Source organism: Chanos chanos, chromosome 8 (genome assembly GCF_902362185.1).
Source record: "Chanos chanos chromosome 8, fChaCha1.1, whole genome shotgun sequence".
Taxonomy (NCBI): domain Eukaryota; kingdom Metazoa; phylum Chordata; class Actinopteri; order Gonorynchiformes; family Chanidae; genus Chanos; species Chanos chanos.
The window spans coordinates 40307589-40332095 of NC_044502.1; the positions used below are offsets into that span (position 1 = coordinate 40307589).

The window sequence follows — 24507 nt, forward strand, 5'->3', positions numbered from 1 at the left end:
TGTAAGTTGTTTCTGGAAGTGATGCAAGGTTCTCAAATTTAGACGACTGAAATAACACAGACAAAATGAACGGCACCTGATGTCCTTGATATTACCCTCGCAAAATCTCACCCTTGCGTTAATTCAGTTCGGCTACCAACGAGGTTAATCTTCTGCACACTGGCTGACTCCAAAAGTCAAGTTTTTAAATATTTTACTTGGATCAATCAGAGCGGACGCAGCGTAATGAAAGATGAAAAAAGATAGGAACGATGAAATATGGAGCAAATGATAAAGTGGGATTGGAAACGCAAGCAATTTGTCAGCATGCAGAGAAGAAATACCATTAGAGAAATAGAGGGGGACGATCCTTTGGGGTAGAACTGGAGACGCTTCACCTCTTCCTGAACGGTAATGAAAGAAAGCCCACTCTTGGTGTTGGCTAGAACAATATAATTTGACTCTCCCATCTGTTGAAATGCTTTTGTGACTTGGCGCCAATTCTAGTCTATGTTTTTTGTCTCGGCATTAGAGTTGAAAAGAGCCTCGGTGTAAAATATGCTTTAAAGGCAGACAGAAGTGCTTCTGTTATATATTAACTTCCCCATACAACCTCTCCCTCCCCTCTGCTGATCATCCACACGCTCAGCAGAGGAACTCATTTAAAACACCTGGTCCGATCCAAAACAGCTGAACGAGGGTAACACACAAAGCAGAACCCAGTCCACGGCACACCCAGAAGCTTTGCCCATTAAAAGCACACGGCTGGAAGATGAGAGGAAAAGACCAAGGAAGACAGTTAGAGAAATCAGTACCATAATTTAAGCAAGAGAGATTGAAAGGAATGGTGCGTTATTCAGGTGAGAAGAATATCAACCAATGTCCGGCTTGTCTCCCTGAGCCCCACACATTACGACGGCTTTAATCTTCAGGTGAGTGTGGGGGTTTTTGGGGTTTTTTTTAACCCTACTTTTAAGCATCAGGAGTGTTAATCTTCTATAGTGTGGGTGTATTTGCATTTCATTTGTAAGAACAGTACTGTTTGTATGGGCTTGTGTCTTTGAATGTGTGTGTGTGTGTGTGTGTGCGTGCGTGCGTGTGTGTGTGTGTGTGTGTGCGTGCGCGCTTTAAGGTAAAAAAAAAATCTGTTCTGTGACTGCTGCCTATCGCTGATGTTTTTTCCAGATGTGGTTGTTTACATTTGAGGTCATGCCGAGTCAGAGAGCACTGGCAGACAGAAGAATGTGTACTTTTATTTTCTTTTTTGAAACAATTTCAACTATGTACAATGAAAGGTCAAACACCACACATTTAGCAGTCAGAGGGTCTAAGTAACTGCAAATTTTATAGTCCTCCAAAGTTCTTTTAAAATGGGAATCTACAAATGGAAATTTTAGAAGGTTTTGCTGCTTCAGTGACTAACCATGTCCTGAGTTAAACTCAGGGAAATGTATTCACCAGACTCCAGGTTAAAGTCTAACTCATTTAGTACAAACCACCTCTCCTAAAACCCCTCTCTCCACAAGGAGAGTCATCCTGTTCCTCCACACACCGCACAGCTTGAACAGATCATTCAGAACAAAAAAATGTCGCCGTGCGTTCGGTGGAATTTGTTTGTGTTGTTTGTTTGTCGATAGTACTTCTGAAATGCTTTCTTGTCACGATTGTGTTGAAAACATTTGATGAATTCACACATTGAATTGCTTAAGTATGAAAGTGAGAAGGATGATATCTGGGCACCAGCTGGCCTAGGGATCTTTTACACCCTGTTAACTCCTCTATAGCCACAAGACATTGTGAAATTTCAAATGCACCCATTAAACTCATCATTTACCATTGAACCAGCATTATCATATATCCTCACAGTTTTTAATGACAGAGCTCCTACATAGCTAAAAGTTAAACTATCCTTCAAGAGTACATCGAATGCACCAGATAAATCATCACCTCATTTACTAACAAGTTATGGCTTTTTAATAGAGCTGACACTGCCTTGGAACTCGGTGAAACATTATGTTACTGTAAAACGTGACCTGTGAGAAGAGAAGGCTGCTCCACACTACAGGAGAGCTGAAACATCTGCAGGTCTTCTAAGCGAGATGATACCTCTGAGGCTTTGTAAGGGTCTACACGTTCTCGAGTTTTTGGTCACAGCTGCGCTGCTGGAATGTGTTTTGTAATAAGAGATGTTTATTACACTTCATCCAACGGAGAAAAGGAGATTGCTACGGATGTTGTGACCAGACTGAACACCATCGAGTCTTCCTTTGTCCCCCGGTGTGTTGAGTTCTGACATACTGGTGGTCATGGGTTTTTTGTTGTCGGCCTGCAGTAGGACAATTCATCTGAAGAATTCACGGGGCAAAGTTTTAATGCTTAAACCTGCTTTTTCCATCAACACAGTAAGGTTATGACTGTATTTACGAGCTGCCAAAGAAACAAAAACTTTGGGAGTAAGAATATGTATAAAGCCCCGGCCATCCACACGGTATTACATTCTGTAGCACAAGAGAGTACTCAAATCTCTGCATGAAAGAGATGGTAATTCATACGGTGATGACAAGATTAGAAAATGTGTCAGAAGAATCCATTACTCCTCATAGAATCTCACCATATTAAGCAAACAGAGAGCATGTGGGGAGAGAAAGAAAAAAGAAAAGGAAAAAAAAAGAAGAAGAAGAAGAAGAGACCTTAAGTCTTGTTGATTTATGGGGATGCTGGGGCTTTCTTAAACTGCAAGTCTGCACTATAAACACCCTGACACACAGAAAGCAGATTACAAGTCAGGCAGATGAGCGGACTTCAGGGGAGCTATATTTTTGCATTCCACTGTCACTAGAGTGCTGAGAAATGCAAGGCAATGAAATTCTCCATCCGCGGTGTGTGTGTGTGTGTGTGTGTGTGTGGGTGGGGCTTTAGGGGGTTAAGGAATCTTCTGTTAAAAAATGGTTAAGAATACTGCAAAGAGCATAAAACATGACTGTATTAGTACAAACTGCTATGGTTTTTTTTTTTTATGTCAGCCATCAATAGGCAGCTTTTCAGGAAGAACAGAGAAAACACTGAAAACGTGTAACCTGCTTAACAAGACAGCTCAGTGTAACTTTTTACACCAATATCTGGTAGATTAAAAAGCTATATAAAGATTTTTAACATTAATGACCTTGAGAACTGACCGATCTTAATTGTTACTTGCCTTTTCTTTACACTTTTGATGATGACATCACTGTGATGAAAGCTCTCAATGGCTATATTAGCAATGGCCTGATACTGGGCAGAGTCAAAACAGCACTGTTCGTGTCAGGACTTGTTTCAGGACTTTGAGCAAAGGGGAAATAATGACTATGTCCCACTGATATTAAAACTGAGAGGTCCTTGCATATAGGAGAGTAGAGCATTCAAACCTAAGGTTACGGGATTGTGTTCTATCCAGAGCAAAGTACAATCTGATGGTAACCATTTAAAGGATCCCGTCTCTAACAGAGCATTCAAAGCATCCTCCACCCTCATTAAGATAATCATAGACTACAGCTGTCTCTATAGCAACTATGTTCAACAACATACGAATTACTGCAATTAAAAAGGCAGCACTGGTCGCTTCAATAACCTTTCCAAAGCTGCAATTTTGAAAACTGTTATCTGACATAAATACATACATTTGAGAGGTAAACTTGGGGAAGGCAAGTTCCTCTGGTTATTCTCTTGCCTGCCCATAAGAAAGACCTTCAAATGATGTTCAGAAAGTGTGTCCGTCTAAGTATTGTGAAAGTAGGGGGTTTTTTTTCAATTTTTTTCAATGGCAGCATATTTTGAGTGGTGTTGAGAATGTTTCCCTCATTAACTGGTCATTACCCTTTGACTGTGGACATAGGCCAAGCTGTAGGAGCAGCTCTGAAGCAAAAGAGGGTTTTAATTAGAGTTCAAAAACTCGTGAGCCTCAAAACTCTTGAACCACAAAAGCATTCAATGGTGGGGTCCTATGACCACGGGGTCTAATGCAAAATTACAACATGACCGACTGATGTCGCTGAGTCTGATCTATTTGTTTTTGTGCACTATGAGTCAGCAGTCAGAAGAGCATACAGGGTATAATCAGCAATGCAGTAAAGACAGGATTTGAACCATGGGTAAAGGCACAGGGTAAATTTTATGCTCTAGAAAATATAAATGAAAAGGTATATATATTTGTATGTGTGTGAGTGTATGTGTGTGGACAATTAAACGTGCTTTTCTGCGTGTGTTTTTGCATGCGTTTGGGTTAGCCTGCAGCACCGTATTCATCATAGCAGACAGTGGGTAAATGAATTGTGTTTTTTGTGTAGTCTCCGTGGCCTGGAGTGAGAGCCTTTTGTAAGTTTGGGTGTTTGCTTGTTTGTGGAAGCAGGTTAAAATGTAAATTGTGTAAAAAAAAAAAAAAATGTAAATGTAGCAGAGTAAATTTGTAATGTGTTCTCGCTCTCAGGCTATGATGTTAACCCAGCGCTAACCTGCAGTACACCTCCTGATCAGTCTGCTCTACAGAGCTTCCCATAAGAAGACTTCTGTTGATCTCTGTCATTATCCTAATTATACACATCTAAAAATTCTGCTCCTGGCATAACGCTTACTCCCCGCCCGCTCACACCATGCTAAACGCTAAACAAAACACAGGGCAGAGGCAAACTTTGATAAATGTCAAGTTAAAATACTGTGTTTGTTGTCAAGATGAAACCTAGAGAGAAAGAGGGATGTTATAACAAAAAGACTGTATATTTTATGTGTGTCTTTCTAAATCTTAATCTGTATTTTAATCTTCAGATCTCGTTAAATCTCATGCCCGTGCACTCTGTTTGTTTTTATTGTGATGCTGTTGTTGATTCTGGTTCTCGTATTACTCGATAATACCTTGGTGATCGAGTGAAGTCCCTTGACGTATGTTCTGTCCTCTGTGGTAGGGCATGTCACTTATACCATATGTCCCATGAATATCCGTGGTTGAAGTCAACATCTTGTTTTGCCTTTCAAAACTTTACCGCACGACACAGAAGAGGCCCTCATATAGGAGAATAATGTAGACTATAATTATAGCCTCCCTCTGTGGGAAAGTTCATTGGGTAAAACCATTGGTTAAGTCTTTCTCTTTGTGTAACCAGGGTGTGCTGTGCATTGAGGAGTGATAGTATGTTTTTACAGAGAGGACGACTACGAGGCCCAGCATCCTCAGGGATGTAAAGGGCTCCAGAAATCCAATCAACTGAGCCTGGACATATGTTTTGACCAGAGGAATCTATCCTCTCGCTGACTGGCAGGTCAGGTCCTGTGGGGGGCAATGGATGAAAGATGGAGGTGTAAGGGGCACAGATCCATCATGAAACCTTGCTAAGTACTGACACAGGGGTTTCAATCCCTACACACGCCCCTTAAAGATGACTATCTTTCACACCCAGTCCATACCTAATAATCATGACAGTCGTGAAACACAACTTCTCAGCATGTCTATCTAAAAAACAAAAAAAAAACAAAAAGAAAAACAATAGTTAAGAGTCATCTAAACAGTGAAAAAGTCTTTCTTTCTCTGGATCCTATTTAGCTACAAATATTTGTGGCACTTACTTTTTCCAGAGAGGTAACCGCTACACAACAACTGTTGCAATTGTTTAATTGGACTTCACTGGCCCATGTCTGTTTGCATTGTCCTGGTAAACAAATTATTGCCCTGCTGGAGAATTCCATGCTAAGAGCATTAAATGTTCTAAATGACGCTTTGCAGGATGGAAGTCCTCAGCTGATAAATGGAGACAGCGACCCAGACAAGAAGTTCTCAGCCAAAGCAAGTACTCTAAGCTCACAAAGGAAGCAGGAGGTTTTTTTTTTTTTTTTTTTTACTATCTTTTTTGATGTTGTTATTGTGGACAGGAATAACTGGGAATTTCAAACAGGCTTGAACTGGTTTCCTGTTGGCAGGCCCTCATGTTTATGTGTGAACCCAAATTACAGCTCTGAGTACCACAAGGTATCCACAGCGCAACCGGGGTTTCTGTCTGAGTGTGAGGAAGGGACGCAGTGAGTCACTGCCCATCACAGGGTGGTGGTGTTTTGCCTCATTGTTCACTTTCCTCTCACTGCCCACAATTCAGTGTTTCATACAGGTTGATTCAGTGAGGAGTAGCAATGGTCCATGGTACACTTAAAATAAGACGGACCACTGTGAACAATGCTCGAATTCATGACCATATGAAAGCACAATGTAAAAGAGAAGAAAAAAAAAAAAGAATGTTCTTCAACAATTTAGTCTCTGTCCTTTCTAGGTATATTGCATTCTGCTGTAATCGCTTGCACACCAGGTAATCATGCTTAGATAGTCTCCCTTCACCACATGTTTCCCATTAAGCCTTGACTAGATTTACTCACTTTTTAAACTCCTCATTGCATATCGTCCTATTGCATATCAGTGAGTTTTCACTGATGTTCACAGCATATTTCTAAGCAAGCTCAAAAAAAAAATGCATGTAATACATGGTCACTCTAAGTATCCCAAGTATCTTCTGAGATGGAGGTTATTGGTTAAGCTGCTGAGAGTTCAGGGGTCAATATGACCATTTACAGTGGCCAGTTTGAAGGTTGGTTGTGTTCCTGAGAGAATTAACTTGTTTTTCTGAAAAACAAACGTGGCAATTTCATGCCCATATACCAACGGCCACGGTATCACAGAGAGATAGGGTTAAAAAGGGGGTAACCCTGGAGTACAGGTTGGGGGATTAGAGGTCAGAGGGGTAAGATTCAGGCCACGGGGGCTGAATTTTTTTTGCCAGTGCTGATTACAGATGGAGTATTTCATTGTGACAGGCCAGTTGCCACAGATACAGGGGAAAAAGCGAGCTCTGGCCTCTGAACTGGACCAAGGGAATTAAGCCAGCCTGATAACATCTTATCAAAGCCGTCCTTTTGTCTGTGCAGGGCTCAATTTTTTTTTTTTTTCCGAAGGTCTTAATTACTCTCTGAGTCCCAGTGTGGTGCCAAGAACATTCATGTCACAACAATTTCATCAAAGTCAAAACCGTTAACCTAACTGTCATTTACAGATGAAAACTGGGAGGCAGACATGGATTTCTTTAAATCAACAACACAAAGATGTTAGTCTGATAGTCTAACAAAATATGTTACATTGAAAGATGACATTGTCATGAGATCCACAAGTCATTGACCTCAAGCATTTCGCAAGATCCAAAAAAGGGAGTTTGGCCAACTTATCACGGGTCACATGTCTGGCTAATGAGGACACAACTCAAACTATCAGCCTTTTATCTCTTTTGAAGCCAGCTAAGTTAAGCCATTCGTTTTGGTACTGACTGCTGGAAGCTTTACAAGCTTACTGGGGAAAAAAATGTTTGTTATTTTAAACTGGTGCTTAATTGGATATTTGAGCCGTCAAGTAAAAAGTTTGGGTATTTTACAGTATAAAGTGTCCAAACAGGCCACTGAAATGTACATTTTAAATGTGACTCTGTCTTAGACTCTGAAGGCATTGCTATCATGTCAAGTACCTGCAAGTTGACTTAAAACGTGTTCCTGCAAATAAGTTTCTGAAACTAAATTACAGAGCTTTATGTTGGCATCCTTTACTAGATCCTAGAAGGGAGACATTTTTACAGAAATATGCCTGGAGTTGACTGTTAGTGTTGAGAGGTGTGGCATTGGATGACAGAGCAAGTTAATTATTTGCTTCTTCAGGCTGTACCTCATCATCATCCCTTCCAAGTATGTTCTCCCTTTTCTGCTCATGTAATTAGTGTTTTGGCTTTAGGGGTTTGTGACACCACGCTTAATTGAATACTGCTGATAGCTGCCACAGAACACTATGGAGGGCAAACTGCTGCCAGGACCTCAAGACTAACTGAGGAAGCTGTCCTTCAACAAAGCTCCACGTATCTTCTTCATACACATTTACTTCTGTCTACACCATCAGACGGCCTTGTATGCTGAGCATTTGTTTGAAGCTAGCTCTGCACAGAGGTGCAAGGATTTTGTCATGGGATGCTGGCAGTGCCTGTCCTTGACCAAAGCATGTGGTTTTGTAGCTTCTGGTTGGAATACTGCACCACCGAGATATCCGGGAGCGGAGTCACTCAAAGATGCCTGAGGACAGCTATTCTTTATCTAGATCTTAGTTATTTTGTGGTGTCATTTGAGTCAAGTAGTCTGAAACTGCTGAGAGGGAAAATTTCCCCTTGAGCACTAGTTACCAGTGCTCATCAGTGTTGCCAATCAGTCTAATTTAGGGGGTGGACGGTTTCTCCTTTTAATAATGATGTGCTCATTAATTACATGTTCTATTTGCATTGGTTTTAGCTTTACATGCTGAGTGAATTGCACTCAGACGACCTCTCCTCGGTTTGTTTCCCTAGGCTTTTCCATATTGTTTGCTAGGTTCTTAAAAGGAAGAAATCAAGTTTTTTTTTTTTTTGTTTCCTCAAATGTTCCTACAATCTTTCAAAGGCCTGAGACTGCACAACTGCATTTGAGAGTAAAGCAGGAGAGGTTCTAAGATGCCTAACTGCCAGGGTGTCGAACTGTTTATGTAATCCCTCCCCTGCTTGCCCTTTCTAGCCCTCTCTCCCACTCATTCCAGTTTAAACCTCATCACGCCACCCCGCCTCCCTCCCTCAGCGTCAGCAGGAACACTGAAGCCTTTTACTGGTCCAGGCCGGAGGCTCCGGGACCGAAGCCGACTACGGAGCGACCGTGTCAGTCCCTCTGAGCCATTTCCTGTCTTGACCCTCCCATCTAATACCAAACAGACCTCTCCTTCTGCTGTTTCTCTCCCTTTCCATCAGGCCAACAGGGTTCCGGAACTCTTTCCATAGTCACCGAAAAAGTACAGGGGATAAGAGAGAGAGAGGTTCAAGCTGTAATAAGGCATCGGGATGGGGGTCTGCTCTGTCCTGGCTTATTCCAGGACCACAGATCCAAAGAAGGTGCGTGAGTAGAGAAGGGAAAAGAACAGCGCTGAGAAAATCTCTGCTGGACTGAAATCCACTTGGATACCTCTCTTCAGTTTCAGATATTCTGTGGTTTTGGCTCTATCAAGTTTTCACCATTGCTCGATTCTAAGTTCACCTACAGTTTCTTCCAGGTCTTTATAAATGCCATGTGTTGACTTAAACAGGCTAAGTTTGGCCAACATGTTGTAGACATGTGTTTTCATGTAAAGAGGTGTGGAGTTTACCTGCAGCAGAGGTGTGTCTTCATGTCTTGTGTGGAATGTATTTAATGAGTGGTTGTGAAGTGTCAGTGATCCAGACTGACATCGGTAGATTCAAGTGAATGTGGTTCCCTCTTTTCAGTTTCCATGGCATCAGTACATTTTGCACTGCAGCTGAAATTTCAGAGTCACTTGAGGTGATCCGGCAGTTTCCCTTGTAACGTGCTACCACATTTGAAATTCACAGACGCTCTTGATTTGAAACAACAGTTAAACTTTCCTTGGAATACACTTTGGAGTGTTCATGCCAGAGCTCAACATTTTATTGAAGACAGTGCTACAAAAGTAAAACATGATTTTTGTTTGTTTGTTTGTTTAAGATTTACATATTCAGTTAAGTGTCAAGCTGACGGTTGATGCTTGACTGATGCAATTATGTGTCAACTGTTTGATTTAGTGAATTTGAGGATAAACCATTCTTAAATAAGTATCTGAGGCATCTATATACACTGACAGTTACCTATCCTTTGTTTGCCTTGAATTTTGTACAATTAAATTAAGTGGTGTGTCATGATCTTTATGCAAAGTATGATCATCTGTTTGAAGTACGGCTATGTGAGCTTGCCAACAGGGTTTTCGATACGTCGATATAAAATGCCCTCTCTGCAACCACGGAACTAAACCGTATAGATCATCTGAGACAATAAGCTGAGCTCTGACTTGTTTCATGCTGGAGGCCTCTCTCTGAGGAACCAAACATTTTAGCTCCTTCAAACTAATGCGCAGTCGAGGATATTGGTCGTCGAGTTCCTTGGATGTCACTACAACTGTGCTACATCGCGGGAAGGGTTAAAAACTGCTCTGTACTTTCATGTTCCACATGTACCACCTCCCTCACACCTGCTGAGCTTTTATCACCTCATTTCACCTTGGCAGTAATCTTAGTGGACAAGTGTAATCTTGTCACGGCTAACCCCACTCCTTTCCATTCCTCACGTCTTCTTCTTGGACCATTCTTTGGCAGGAGGCAATCCGCACGTCTCTGAAACGTTACTGCCCTCTCTATCTCCTCCTGAGGAATATTCTCTAAGGGTAAAATGCATTGTGTTTCTGATTTGTTGAGCCTTGGTGTAAAGAATTCTTAAGAGACCGGGCGCTACTGATGCTAAAGGGAGCGCTGAGTACATGTAGGACGGCCCAAGATCATTCAAATCTGACAAGTCCGAACCTCCCCCAGACTGCCTTCACTCCTTCCCTCGACTACTTCCCTTCCCCCCTGTTGTTGGAGAATAAATCACTCTGTGGGACAGGTGGACACCTGCCAGCCAAGAAGGGATCCAGGCTGGAATGCTATCAGGAATGGAGCTCTCGGATGAATCTGCAAAAACTCTTGGATCCCCTCCTGGATGCATTCGTGGACCTTTCATACCAAACCTATTTCATTCCCTTCCTGAATCTCCAAAGGATTGGAGGGATGCCTTTCACTCTCTCTCTCTCTCTCTCTCTCTTTTTTTTTCCCTCTCCAATACTTTGAATAGGGACAAGGGAGAAGAAAGTGCTGACAGTGTCTTGAGTCTTAAAATCTATTGGACGTTGAAAGACTCTTCACTTCGCATCAGACAAAAAATATCTGTTAAAGAAATATATTCCATTTTCTATATTTTACTTCTTTCAAATACCTTTCTCATTACCGTGCCTTAATTATATAAAGCAGCAGAAGCTGATTCATAATTACCATGAATCTAGACACAGTTCTGAAGGAAAATGTCTACACAGTCTGGGTATGGATCTAATCAAAGTCAATTTAGTATTAACTCTGCAGGTCTCTGTAGATTTATGATTCGCTCTCTTAAGTTGGTTGGGTGCTCTTGGAAGTCAGCAATCCCCAGCAAATGAAACTTGGGGTTATGAACTTGGAGAGGCTGCAGAGAAAAAGGTTTGTGTTCATACATGCACAATGACATTAAACAGGCACGGTCAGGCTCTGTACCTAAGTAAAATATACATCTCAGCTTTAAAGTACAGCAGCTTTACCACTGATGACCTTATCTGTAGAGACTGATCTCAACAAATGAGGTGGACTTTGACCAGTAAGAAGATGTCTTGGTGATGTTGAATTGCTGTCTTCTACAATCCAATAGGGGGTCAACGTTGTTTCAAAGAACCTTGTCATTTTCTCTTTTATGTGCTGCTGTGCACTATATTATAGCTGTTTCAGAGATAAAAATGTTTGAGATGCACTTTTGATTCACATAATATCTTAGGTTCTTGTTTTGTTTTGTTGTTTTTTTTCTTACCGAAAGCAAATAGGTTGTCCGTGAGTCTAGGGAGTTCTTTATTAAAATCAGACTGCCGTTTTGTTGTTCCAGACTCTCTCAAAAATTTTTGCTTTGTTACCCACACTTTGTAAAGAACGTTCTGATTTTTCCAGTTCAGATTGGAAATTATGTTGGCGAACATTTGAATACAAAGAAAAGATTTATCTGTTTCTCATTTATGATGATCAGAGACGCCTCACAGTGAACACACCCTTTTCAGTCAATGCCTCTTTCATACTTAACGCTGTCATGTATTATTCAGTGTGGAAAATCTTACTTAATTGGTCTCAAGCTGGCTTTTCCCTAGCTGTTTCCTTAACAACAGAGGGAAAAAGTCCCCCTCCCTGCTACTGCCCCCCCCACCCACCCATCTTCCCAAACCCTGCCCCTTTTGGGCCCCCCCCCCCCCCTCTCTCTCTCTCTCTCTCTCTCTCTCACTCCACTCCCTTTGTAAAGGATTGTGTGACAGTTTTTCCTGTTGCTTGCAGAGAGAGTTTGGGAGGGAAAGAACTTACGCTTTTACTCCAAGAGGACGTCCCCACCTCTTCCTTCGGACTTCTTTAACACAAAATCAAAACTGAGACACAGAAACTTCAGCACGCACATGCAGGGCAAAGCAGGCGACGGTCAAGACTGTGTTGGACTGGACTGCGCGTTTATACGTCAGTCTGTCTAGTAGCCGTTACCTAATTTAAACTGGAGAGACGCTTTTAAGTTTGGATTGTATTTTCTCTGTGCAACCAGTCTCTGTGGAGAGTAGAGGCTTTTATAAAGAATGCAGTGTGGAAGGGGAAGGCTTTGACAGCTCTTTCTGGTGAGTGTCACCCTCTCTCTTTGTATCTGTTGTTCTAAATCATCATGATGAGACATGTGAAGTAGATTTTGGGGGTAAAAGCGGTGACACTGTGGGATGCTCAGTGGTCTCATGAAAAACATGCCAATTCAAATGGAACTTGTGTTAATATTTGATGACATTAATGCATTGATGCTTTGAAAACCCTGATGAATGTCCACATGGGTGGTGTTGAATGCTGTAAATTTAACCAGTTGGTATAGAGACGACATCTCCTGAGTGTAAAGAATAACTCTTGGCTCGTCCATGTTACTATAACACAGAACAATGTAGCGAGAAATGGTTTTGAATAAAATGTTTATCTTGAGCATGTGCATGTGTGTGCTTGTGTGTGTGTGTGTGTGTGTGTGTGTGTGTATCTATCTAGTGAAAGCAAGAGGAAACCGGAAAAAAAAAGAAAAGAAAAAAATCTCCAGTCCATTTGCCCTATGCAGCTGCATGGTGGCTCGTCTTGTGGGGATAAATTGCTTGACATTAACCACCATAAAAACAAACATTCTGGCTCGCGCACTGGTTTTCTGAGAGAAGAGTCAATAGAGTAATATAATCAGGGCAATCTGAGGTGAACCTTCAGTCCTTGGGTTATGTGCAGCTCCCTGTTTCATAGGGCTTCATATATACAGAGCCAAGTCAATGTGTTCAGGTTTGCATCCGTGCGTGGTGCAGGTGCTCGCTGACGGCTGATTGTTGTATTATTTCGACCCACAGGTTTTTTTTGTCTGAGTCTCCAAACTGGAACCCGGGCGCTAATCAAAAGCTGTGAGTATTTTTGACCATCTCCTCCTCCTCGCTTCTCTAAATGTTTTTGTAGTGTTTACCAGTCAGCCTGCTTTATCTGTCTGAGTGCTGGTAGTTAACGTACTCTGTGGATTCTGAAGGTCAGGGGTCAGTCCCTCTCTTTAGCTCCTTGTCTAAACCCCTGCCATCGTTACACAGCAGACTCAGATTGCTCACAGAGACACACACACACACAGAGAGCTGTGTAATCAGAGACGACAAGCTCCTGCCATGAAGTGACAGACCAACCGTAGCATTAACACAGAAACTGACATCCGCAAACCTCGGAGACACTTAGAAACTGTCAGTTCTTAAACCGAGTGTGGTAATCCAGAGAAAGAGGGTCAGAGATGTGCTCTCGGCCTTAACTCTGTCTTATCTGAGTTTGACTGATTTACAGGCACTTTTGGTCAAAGGAATTCCCCCTTTGCTCTGGGGGATGTTTTAAAGACAATAGCAGATAGCAGAGTTTGTCTAAAATCTCTATAACACACACACTCTCTCTCTCTCTCTCTCTCTCTCTCTCTCTTTCTCTCTTTCTCTCTCTCTCTCTCTCTCTTTGTCCTATGGCCTCATACAAAGGATGCTTTTGATTTTTTTTTTTCTTCAGTTAGTTAGTCAGTGAGTGAGGGAGTGAGTGAGGAAGTGAATGGTTAAGTTGGTTATTTAGTTATTTATTTATTTATTTATTTAGTTAGTTAGTTAGTTATATCGTGAGTGTAAACTTTAGACTTTAATAGCAAATTTACATCAAAGATGTGCAGCATGGTTATCACTAGAATCTCATGAGTGTTTATTTGTATTAAATAGAGGAACTTTTCATTTCTCTTTTGATTCGTTATTATCAGTCACTTACTTCCAGTGAGTGCAGGCAGTTGTTAATGAACGGTTGTTAAAAACGTGAAAAAATGTTTATTGCGTAGATTTCTTCGCAGCATCTGAACAACGTGTCTCGTCATCACAGTCCAATGCGATGTGTGTGTTTTGCTTGAGAGCAGGACGTGGGGTTAATGATGCCCACCCAGTCATGGGAAAAGGCAAAACACATGTTTTGGGTCATACAGTAATCAAAAATCCTTTGTAATGGATACAGCATGTGTCGTGAGCCTACTGGTGCCTGCTGGCCTAGATCAATCTGTAGATGAGATCATGCTCGTATTTGTAGAACTGAGACCTAGGATCACCTGGGGGTTACTGTGCCTAACAATCACCAAGAGTTTGCATGGGCATGAGCTCATTCATCAACTTGAATCTTTTTTTTTTTTTTTAAGAAAAAAGGTATTTATTTAGTGCCTTGCCACTGGCAAAGTCTACAAGTGCTAACAAGAAGAGAAAAGAATTGAATCAAATGAATATAATGGAGAAGACTGAAAGATTTTTGGCTTCCCAGGGGTTAACCTGGACTAAAGATGACTTGAGACAACATCTATGAACAGGAACGCGTGTACTCTGACCTTGAGTTTGGACAGATTGTGGAACTGTGTTACTTGCTGGTTGGTGAAAAAGAAGGTTATGGAGCATGGAATGAGTGATGAGGTACCCATGAGGATTAGATTTGTGTTTTCCCCTGTGGATCTACATAGGAACGCATTGTGTCCCTGTCTCTCATCGGCTACACATCTGATACTTATTACCCACCCCCGAGTCAAACCTGTGTCTCCACCATTCTCAAAAACCAAAAACTCTAACCCCACCAACACCAGCACCATCTCCACCGTCTGCTGACTGGGGATTGCGTTCAGCCGTCATAGTAATTAAATACCAGCCTCAAGATCTCCTTATTAGTTTTATCTGGAGTCTACTCAGAGGAAACAGTTTCTTTATTATTCTTTAAAAAGGATTTATGCATTTCAGAAAGGTAAACAGGTAATGCAAAGACCTTTACAAAGTTAACTGTCCACCTTTCCTCCTCCCATGAACACAGCCATGTAACACACACAATATACCATCATTTAAAAAAGAAATAAGAGTTAGATTATAGTTACAGTCTGTGTCACACATGACCTCTGTGATCTACTTTGCTGTGTGTGTGTGTGTGTGTGTGTGTGTGTGCATTCCATCGTAAATATAACAAATATTCTTTGAATTAAAATGATATAGGTTGATGAGGAAACATGATTAAGAAAGTCTGTGTTAACCACAATGCTTATCGTACGGTAATTAAACAATTAATTACACCTAATTCCACATCAGATCACATCCAGGTCTTTGTGTGATTATATTCAATGTTTAGTCTGTGGCAGCAGAGTATATCAGAGCATGAAGACATTGCTATTTGCTTATATGACATATCACATAATACTAAATGACAGCAGCCTCTAGGATTTCATACAAGTGTTTATTTCACATCTGCTTCAAACTCAAAGCAAGATTAATCTTCTCATATTCTCATTTACAATGCTAGAATGAATTATGATAGATAAGACAGAAATAATTACTTCTCACTGGGTTCTCCCTGCTCACTGTGTCCTCATATACAAGTAGAACCTTGCAATACATTCACTCATAAATTGACTGAATTGAATCAACTGAATGGGTTATTTTACACAAAAGCTTTTTAATCAAGGAAATTTAGAGTCCAAGGACCACTGGAAAGCAACGCTTTTCTGTGTGCAAATCCATAATTCAATTCATTAAAGAGTTGAAGTAGTTTTATAATGCTTCTGTTCTACGGTGTAAGTTTAGTGTTCATCTTGCCAGCTGGCATCAATCTTTGGGGTCAGCACTGCCTTGTGTGTAGGGTCAAGGATGTGATAGCAACCACATGTCTGATTTTATTCCAAGTACAATAATACCCCCGTCGAAAGAGCCACGGGCAGGGCATGAGGCAGGAGCAGCAACACAAACTTTTGACGCTGCTTGAAGCCGGAGATCTGTGTTCAGCAGTAATAAGGAAGAAGGACACTTTCTTCTATCTGAAATGGCCTTACAAGGTCCAAGGCTGCGGAAGAATTCTGGCCAAATCAAACAGAAAATACCTTCTCCATCTGCTCCACTAAACGCTTTTGCAGGCAACATAGTCGGTCCTGTCTAAGCACCACCTCAGAAATGCGTCCGACTTTATCGGGCGGACAAGCGAAACCCACAGCACCTCTGTGGTTTCAGAAAAGGTTTTGAAGCTCCACTAAGACTTGGGTTTCCTGCTTTTGGCTTGAGCGTCTTTCTACTTGAATTGTGTTCAGGTGATTTTTGGCTAGTTTTAAAAGCTATGCGTTGGCTGGAATATTCTATATTAAGCATTTTCTTTTTCCTTTTTCTTTTTCCTTCTTTTTTCATAACAGGAGCATTTTGACTGCAGTTCATGGTAAAGGTAGAGAAAAAAAATCATGATTATGGTAAATTCTTTCTGTGGAAGAACAACGTAGTGAATGAGACTCCAAGGAAAGAAAGATTCAATTGTCAGAAAAACGCTAGAGAGGAACAATGTTGCAAAGTGAATGGACATAAGTGTTTATACAACTAGTACAAGCCAATCATTGGTCAGCCTTTCTTTTACCAATTTTGAGTGCAATGTTATCGGCAAAAGTAAATTTTCCTTGTAAATCCGTTTGCTGGTCAATCCCTAGAATTGCTTTCACCAAGTTAGTAACAACATTTCCTCAGACCAAGGTAGAGGTCATATTTTGATTAACTCTGTGTGATACCATTGGCCCTATGTAGACACTGTGAAAATATTTATGGACAAAAACAATGAAATGCCATCAAATTTAAACCCCATGTTAGCTGGAAAATTGTATGCCAAGAAGTTCACAAGAAGTTAAACGATTGTGCCAGGAATTCCTGTGGCTTTGAGGAAATTTTTTTAGGTATCAAAAATATCTCTTTGCTGTGTTTGGCTTGGTCATTAGGATGAGGACACAGACCTGCTGTGTTTTTTGGGGGTTTTTTGTTTTCTTTTCTTTTTTAATGTTTGTTTTTGTGTTTTTCTCCGAGAATTGGCTGTGGATCGGTTTTACACGTTCCCTGTGATTACATTTTGTAATGATTTGTGTAAGAGTTGTGCGGTTGAATTGTTTATGAATGATTTGTCTCTGGTGTCTGTAAAAGAACAGCTTCTGTATGATGGCTAAAAGGAGGACATGTTTTTTTTGGGGGGGGGGGGGGGGGGGGTTCTCATGCCACTTTGTGGCGAGCAATTCCTGTAATTTGTTTCTTTATGTAGATAGATGTCATAAGCATCTCCAGTGACAGAAGAACAATGGTGTGCTTGAAGAAAATTAAGAAACCAAATGTAACCAAAATTTCCCTGAAACCCCAAAGGGGTGTGGATCCGTGTGGGGTCACACACAGAGTTAGCGGATGGAGACAGACCTACGGGGAAGGAAATGCTATTGTGGTTGTCTTATTGTGGTGTCCTCCTTAGAATTATCACACAATGTGACAGTCCTCAGTTTCCCCCCTCAGCTGTCTTCAGTTCAAACCAAAGCAAACTGTCGAAAGGTTAACCTTTTCCCAGGCTTTGAGACATCACAATGGAATATTTATTGTCTTTCATTAGAAAACCAGTAGAGACCTGACCTGAGTGGAGTAACTTCTTTCAAAATAATTTGATAAATCACACAAATTTATTGCTGTTCTGCTTTCAAACCAGCTCCAGATACCTATCTGTTCTGACATGTTATTCTCCCCTGTATAGTATGAGTAATGAATAAAAGTTACAAGTGTCAGGCCCAGGGGTTTTGGATAGAGGATGAAATGAATGGACCTACTTGAATGAAGAATAGAAGTCTACATGACATGCAAGATTTCTGGGTAAATGATGAATGATACCTGGTCTCCGGCCTAAATGTGTTTGTATTCTCAGTGTGAGAGCAGGTTGACGTCTTTCGATGGAATATTAAATGTATGCTTTTGCTGATTTTTCTAGTGTGAGACAACGGCCAGATTCTTCTATGTGGAGGAACATGATACAACAGGTTTCCTCTACATTCTATTTATTGATACAAGTAATAGAGAGCTATTTCAGAAGTTCAAGATACCCAAGCTCCGACTTTGCAGAGTTGAATTTTTTTCCTCGATTCTTTGTGAAAGCACTTGGCAACATCTGCTGTGGATAAGGAAATGATGCCAGACTAAGAAAATAGGCAAGGAAGAGTTTGGGAGGGGGGTCGGGGGGAGGGGGGGGTGTTGGGGTCTGTTGATAATTTCCTCCTTAGGCTGAAAACAAAACAAAACAAAACAACAGGGCAGGTTAATGAGTGTTTAGGTTGGCTTTAAACAAGTCCCCAGCTGTCGTTGTCCAGTATTTACAGACATCTGAGTCATTGATGAGCTCAAAACTCTTTGTTCTCTGATGAGGTAGATGTGTTATATAATGAACCTTAATCAAGGAAAAGCCAATGATATCATGTGTTATGAAAGAAAAGAATAATGACCGTGCCTAACTACACTGCTGCTGAAGCATCACTACTGTAATTACAGTGACAGCGGCCGGGATGTGTTGACCTTGCCTGTTTAAACATGCGCCGCTGCAGCAGCTGAAAAGGAAGGAAGAGCCCAACAGGAGGATGCATTTGGATCCCCCTGTCCGGCAAAAACAACAACATTCACCAGCTCTCTCTGTCTCTTGTGGGTCGTGGCTGGGTTGTGAGGAGAATTGCTACCATGGCAACCCTCACCCCGCTCTGTTACACATAGCTCTAATGCACACAATGTCTGCCAAGAGTCAGCAAGATCAAAATCTACACTGGAAAGCAAAGGGGCTTTGCTAAACTAACTTGAGTTGGCAGCCTTTTCCCCCTCTCTCTCTCTCTCTCTCTCTCTCTCTCTCTCTCTAAAAGAGAATTCACAGTCCTGCACATTTCACAGATGTTTTATCGTCCACAACATCTGACATGTAATGATTTTTCACTTCCTTCAAAAGACCGTTAAATGATTATTACCTTTAGGATCTTTCAAGGGGGGACATGACCTCATTTTAGGATGGGCCAGGTCTACCTTTAAACGTCACTTCAAAGTAAAATATCCAGTTATCAGGTTCAGGATAGAGATTTTCCGTTCAAGTAAAGCGCTTCAGTTCCCTCACTTTTGGAGACTTATTACATAACGCTTCCGTATTACAGTAGCATACTTCTTAAAAGATCAGTGAGGAAACAGAGCTTAAACGGATCTTCATGCTGAAAGAGAAGCAAAAGAGTGTTCCGTCAGTTCAAGTTTGCCCAGTCTCATCCCGGCTTTCTGTGTCAATAGTAACAACGACGGCCTTGTCATTTGTTTGCATTGCAGATGCCTGAATGGTTTTGGATGTAATGTAGTCTGACATCCGTGTGTTTGCTCTTTTCATTGCATAGCCAAAGGAACAGATGAGTGAGACCAGAGAGAGAGCATAGACCAACCATGTTATAGACCAGGTCCAGCTCCCAGAGACGCATGAGGAAGAATTAAAACATCCCCGTTCGGCATTTCTTGGTAAGATTTTTATAATGCGTGCCATTGGTTTTTACTGTTTTTTTCTCCTCTGTTTGACCATCAGTTGAAAAAAAAATCTGAGGCTAAACAATAGGAAATATACTGATGCATATACATGATTTTCTTAAGAGTTTTTTTTCTCTAGTTATCATATGATGACAAGAGAATCTATGGGCTCCTTAAACCCTTTTCTTGGGGGATTGTCATATCTGAGTGCAGTCTATTTGTCTTTGAATTGTTTCCAGCTCTTTCCATTTGTTTGCAATTTTTTTGTCTGTTTATACTTTATTTCCAATTGTTTCTCAGAGAGCTAAACTGAAATGCAATGAAATTACCAAGAGAGAACAATGCGTATAAAGCTAATCCTTCTGACTCTGGGATTATTAATCACTTCTGACCATTCTATCTATTTGGTCAATTTATAAATTGTTTATATACTAGAGACCAATTCTAAACATACATGCATGAAAGTTTTGAAAGACGGCGACCTTACAGTTCCACTAATCCTGGATTAGAAATCCCTCTTCTTTTCGCCTGCAAGCCTCTGTGAGAAGCACATGCTCATTGAATGACATCACAAAAATGGATGGAACAATAGCAAAAGAGAGAGATGAGAAGTGGCAGAGTCAGCAGGAAATGCGGTGTGAAATAGGCCCAATAGGAAGGGGTGTGGGGGGGGGGGGGTGCACCGGAAATGTAGTGTGACACAGTAGGAGCATATGACCGGAGGGTGCAGTGTTCCTTCCATTCAGGAACACCGGCAGCAGAGCTCAGATTAGAAACAGACTTCCTTATCATCTAGGGGTGGGAGGTGGATGGAGAGGGGAGGGGGGGGGGGGTAGATGAGGATTTGCCTGTACATAACAGGCTAATAACCAAAACACAGCTTCTTGTGAAAGGTGTACAAAATTGTACTGGTTCTTTGGAGGAACATGACACTTTCCCCAGCAGTTTGAGAACAGTTTATGTCTGGGATATAATTGGGGGGGGGGGGGGGGGGGGGGCATCATAAGACCAAACAAACCTCCAAGAAACATTAAGACATTCAGACAAACGTCATAGTGGGATGAGTCATTGGGTTCTTTGAAATGAGTCTGAACCAGACATGATTGCTCATTAGCTACTCTCTCTTCACTCACTTCCAGTCTTTGGCCGCCATACAGAGAGTTTGGTAGAGGAAACAAACCTCACAGATCACTAGCAAATATAGTCTTTGGCCTCACAAAAGAGGCTAGCGGTTGCTGGAAGAGATGGACACGTATCAGCTGAGCTTTGGGATTACGGTGAAGTTGTAGTCGATACAGTACTGCTTTTGTCTGTTTGTTGAGACCTCCCCTAACTTAAACACCCACAGGCATATGGAGAGATACTTTGAACAAAGAGTTTTTTAATGCAGTGGAATACATGTACTGCGGCATTTGAGGTCTTCATAAACAGTTTAATGGCATTGTCAGGGGAGGGGTTCTCCCTGAACAGGGAGGAGATTGCGAGGGCGCCATGTGTTTTTAGGCCATGTGTTGTTTTGGGTAGTGTCTTTGTTCGTTCAACACCATGATTCAATAAAGAAATTGAAGCCTCAGATATACAACTTTTTTATTAAAATGGGATGTGACTTGTCTTTTCAGTATTTTGGTATGAGAGGGAGACATTGAGAATATATCCAGAATGGACGTGAAAAGAAAAGAGATGGACATTTTGAGCAACAGCATGGTGGCTTATGTTCACATAAGAGGTTGGTCATCTCCTCCTTCAATTCTGACAGCAACCATTTTTAAATCTATTTTTCAAAACCTCTCACCAGCTATATCTATAAATGGAAGACTATTTCCCTTTTAATGAGTAAAAACTACAATCTCTGTTCTTATAGTGTTAGTACTATAGGCAAAGAATGTAATGTGTATGTTTTACCTGCTTATTTTCCAGAAAATCTAGAAAGTGTTGGCCTCTACTTTGTGATTGGAGTATGCTTTGGCCTGGTCCTCACTTTATGCCTTCTGGTTATTCGCATCTCCTGCAAGCCTCGGACCCAGACGGCACCCTCAACCCCGGAGAAAAAGCACCTGAAGGACATCAGCGAGGACGAAGATGACGAAGACAGCGAGGAGGAAGAGAAAGAGGAAGACGACGAGATAGAGGCAGAATCGCCCATTCCCCCAAGCACCACGGAGATCTCCATGGGCAACCACCACAGCCAGTCAGACAGGACACTGAATGTGAACGTGTTCACGTCGGCCGAGGAGCTGGAGCGGGCCCAGCGTCTGGAGGAGAGGGAGAGGATCATCCGAGAGATCTGGAGGAACGGCCAGCCTGATATCTTGGGCACAGGGACTGGTACCATTGGGAGAGTACATTACTACTAGTGCCCATTTAGTTTACACTTTTCCGGAGAGGAGCACTATTCTGAAAGAGGTTACTGAAAGCTCTCCACGGACCAAAAAGAGCACACCTATACCCTAGCGCTGGAGGACTGTAGTTTTCGTTCCTTTTGTTTTTCCAATATAGAATGATGATTTTGACTTGTACAGTATAATGGCAGGACTTTGGTGCTATGTGAGGTTATGTAACCTTACATTTGTCCTGTTGATTGAGGATGTGGTTGCAGAATTTCAAGCCATATTAAGATACTGACTCAGTCTACCCCCTTTCCTTTCATGGGGTCAAAAACTTGAGAGACAGTGTTTGGGTTGGCCTGTGGATGTACTGTTGCGGTGTGTTTGGATTCCCAAGGGATATTAAGACCAAGTTTAACAAATGAATGCACTTTTCCCTCTGCCACCCAGTTTTTGAAGTTATTACTCTTTTATTGAACATGTCTTTGAGGCATAGCCTTCTTGCTTAAATTTGAGCTCTCAGTTACTGGACAATGAAATAACGACTTGGAGAAATAGAACTGTCTTTTTTTTTTTTTCCTCACCATCAGATTGCAGACTATTACAGCAAAAATCAAAAATCATAGGAAACGCAGAGAGAAACATTACGTGCTCAGAGTCTTGACTTCATCGAAAGTATTGTGTTATCACGTGTAAACATGCTTGGCTTTGACTGCTGGCCTGATTCCACTCAACCATTTAAACCTGGACAACAAACCAATGAAAACCTTCCAAGTGTTGTAAGACGTGTCCCTATTCTTAGTACATTCACGATGAAAACTAAACTAAATCCATTTAACATAGTGATCAAACGCAGAGGTTATTTAGCTTACAAAGGCGAATGAAGAAACTGCTGTGTTCCAGAATGCTGAGACAGCAGATGAAATAATGCAATTTTACATTGCTCCAGTGGAAAAACTTCCAAATTTGGTGCATTTTAAACCTCTCTTGTGTGTATATCTGTGTTTTAAATCCATGGTGACTTCTAACACAAGCATAAAAAGAATATATTTTGCTAAAAGAACTGGTCGAGCACACAACAAGTAATTCATGCCAACCTTAAATGAAGACAGATTAAGGATTGTTTTATGTTTATGAGGTAATTTGAGTGGAACAGTACAGCAAAAATGTATGAATAAAACAGTGTAACCTCATAAAATTCTCTTTTGGTCTTCATAGATGACACAATTAATCTGTCTATGCTCCATGTTTCTTTGGAGTCTGTTAATTCTTAATTTGCACAGTGAGCCCAAAGCGCAATTATATGCATTTGATAAAGAAAATATTTGACAACAATTCATGTGTTTGAATATGAGTAAGGAGGCAGAGAATGCCAAAATGTCTTTTTGCACAATAAAAACATGTATGAACCAACCGATCCCGTTGTCTTTGATTTTGATTAGGAATAACATTTTGCTGACATTATAATATTACATAATATTTGGCCATTTGCTTTTCATAAAACAACATGCAGGAATTCAGTTTGTTTGTTTGTTTTTGTCTCAGATGTTTAGACTTTTGGATGACAGACATACCAAAACAATAAAGTGATGTCTCGTTGTGAGAAAGAGAAAAAAACACTTTCAGATTCTGCCCTGGTTATAGTGTGACGCCTTAGAGAAACCACTTACAAAGCGGCAGAGGTCACATAGGACAACTTAGGTAACGTCCTGGAAAATAGTTTCACATAACAGCTGCTCAAATAAAAACATACATTACTGCTTAACCGCCACCCTCAATTCAGTTTCACCATAAATGCTCTCCACTTTTCCGACTTCTGACTGATCCAAGCTCTATGACAAATCTGGAGATATTTTGCGGGGGAAAAAGGGCTACAACCTTACATATATTGTATATGTAATGTTTTTTTTTTAATAACCACTCAGAAAGAGGCAAGTGGTACATTGCATTTTCCAGGAAGATTATTCTTTAATTGTTAGACATTTTTCATAAAGAACATCTCCCACTGAAAATGTGTCCTGTTGCTATAGTGACTCAAAAGCTATAAACCCTCTCCCATTGCTAATCTCAAAGTAGAGCCCAATCAAAATGAAAACAAATGTTTAAGCATGCCAAAGGCTATTTGTAGAGACAAATCAGGGGAAATGGGAGATTCTGCCTCTGTGTGTGTGTGTGTGTGTGTGTGTGTGTGTGTGTGTGTGTGTGTGTGTGTCTGTATGAATGTGTGCACATGTGTGTGTGCATGTCTGTATATATGTGTGTGTGTGTGTGTGTGTGTGTGTGTATGTGTGTAGAGCAGAGAATTGCATTGACAATTTAACATTTAGCTTATTGTCAGGTGGAGTTCAATGAGCACACGCAAAAATAAATATTTTGTGCCAAAAATTGTTTCAAATGTGTCATTATTATCACAAAATACCTGTTCTCTTACAAAATCAAACTAACCCTGTCATGCTTCTGAAAAGCTTTTCCTGCTAGATCTATAGAAAGCGTGCCTGGCTCCTTTAAATGAAATTTACAACACTGTTGATATGATATGAGGACCTTGTAGTTTTAGTACAAATAACAGCAGATTTTCTCAGACTTGCCAAATATCAGCATGTCTGTCATCACAGATAAAATGGAGTCTTAAACCATAAACCATGCCTGATTATTTACATC

General features: G+C 41.0%; 1 protein-coding gene across 3 annotated transcripts; it reads left to right on the forward strand.

The window, feature by feature from the left end:
• The first annotated feature begins 653 nt into the window (after positions 1–653).
• Positions 654–23240, forward strand: eva1ba (eva-1 homolog Ba (C. elegans)). Of its 3 annotated transcripts, none has more exons than XM_030781262.1 (5): positions 654–911; positions 13040–13090; positions 19399–19516; positions 21142–21248; positions 21440–23240. In XM_030781262.1, the coding sequence occupies exons 4-5, from the start codon at positions 21182–21184 to the stop codon at positions 21874–21876; spliced, it is 504 nt and encodes a 167-aa protein (XP_030637122.1). In that variant the 5' UTR covers positions 654–911; positions 13040–13090; positions 19399–19516; positions 21142–21181; the 3' UTR covers positions 21877–23240. The 3 variants fall into 3 exon arrangements, with proteins under 3 accessions (XP_030637122.1, XP_030637124.1, XP_030637123.1); XM_030781263.1 differs by lacking the exon at positions 654–911 and adding an exon at positions 11985–12292; XM_030781264.1 differs by lacking the exon at positions 13040–13090.
• The last annotated feature ends 1267 nt before the right edge of the window (positions 23241–24507 follow it).